Here is a 632-nt window from a genome sequence, read left to right as displayed (position 1 = left end):
ACTAGGGGCAGAGGAGATTCTGAGCGGCATGATCATGGCAGCCATGCCTCCAGCTCTGCATCTGCCCTTTGCGTGGATGGCACAGGGCCAGTTGGACATTCCGAGGCTGATTCAATGGCAGTCACAGTCCAGGAAAGTTGACAGAGAGCAGGAAGGAACAACAAGGGAAAAAAAAAGAAAAAATGATGGAAGAGGGGAAAAGAAGTCATGCAGCATGTTTTCTGAGAGATGAGATTTGCCCCGGTGCTCTCTCTCAGGTCTTCTTCAAACTTCATGGACTATGGAGGTCTTTCTCCGGGGCCATGGCCAGCAGCTTTAGCAGGGGAAGCATCTGCCACTGAAGCTGCTGCCGAAGCCGGAGAAGCCAAAGCCTCCAGAGGAGATGGGCACACCCTCAGAGCTGAGGATGCTGCCAACGGCAGCGGAGGTGGAGGATCCGACGGCGGTGCTCTGCGGGAAGGAGCTGAGGATGGGTCCGGGCAGGGTCACCACCACGGGAGAGGGCTGGATGACGACGTTGGAGTCCTGGCACTGCCTGACGCAGGGCTCGTTGCAGCTGTTGGCCAGAGGGGTGGGGCCGCAGGGCCGACACTGCAGGCGTGGCACGCACTGGTCGTAGCAGGACATGTTTT

General features: G+C 58.1%; 1 protein-coding gene across 1 annotated transcript; it reads right to left on the bottom strand.

The window, feature by feature from the left end:
- Positions 1-8: 8 nt before the first annotated feature.
- LOC100548984 (feather keratin B-4-like) lies at positions 9-627 on the bottom strand. Its single transcript, XM_003212993.2, has one exon. It carries the CDS (start codon positions 625-627, stop codon positions 316-318), a length of 312 nt encoding a protein of 103 aa, XP_003213041.1. The 3' UTR covers positions 9-315.
- Positions 628-632: the final 5 nt, after the last annotated feature.

This window comes from Meleagris gallopavo (assembly GCF_000146605.3).
Source record: "Meleagris gallopavo isolate NT-WF06-2002-E0010 breed Aviagen turkey brand Nicholas breeding stock chromosome 29 unlocalized genomic scaffold, Turkey_5.1 Chr29_random_7180001962233, whole genome shotgun sequence".
NCBI classification, from domain to species: Eukaryota; Metazoa; Chordata; class Aves; order Galliformes; family Phasianidae; genus Meleagris; species Meleagris gallopavo.
The sequence above is the reverse complement of the archived record's forward strand: the minus strand, read 5'-3'. Positions and strand labels throughout refer to the sequence as shown.

Bases quoted from the DNA above. Each gene is read 5' to 3' on its own strand.
- LOC100548984 (XM_003212993.2), bottom strand. From the start codon at position 627: ATGTCCTGCTACGACCAGTGCGTGCCACGCCTGCAGTGTCGGCCCTGC.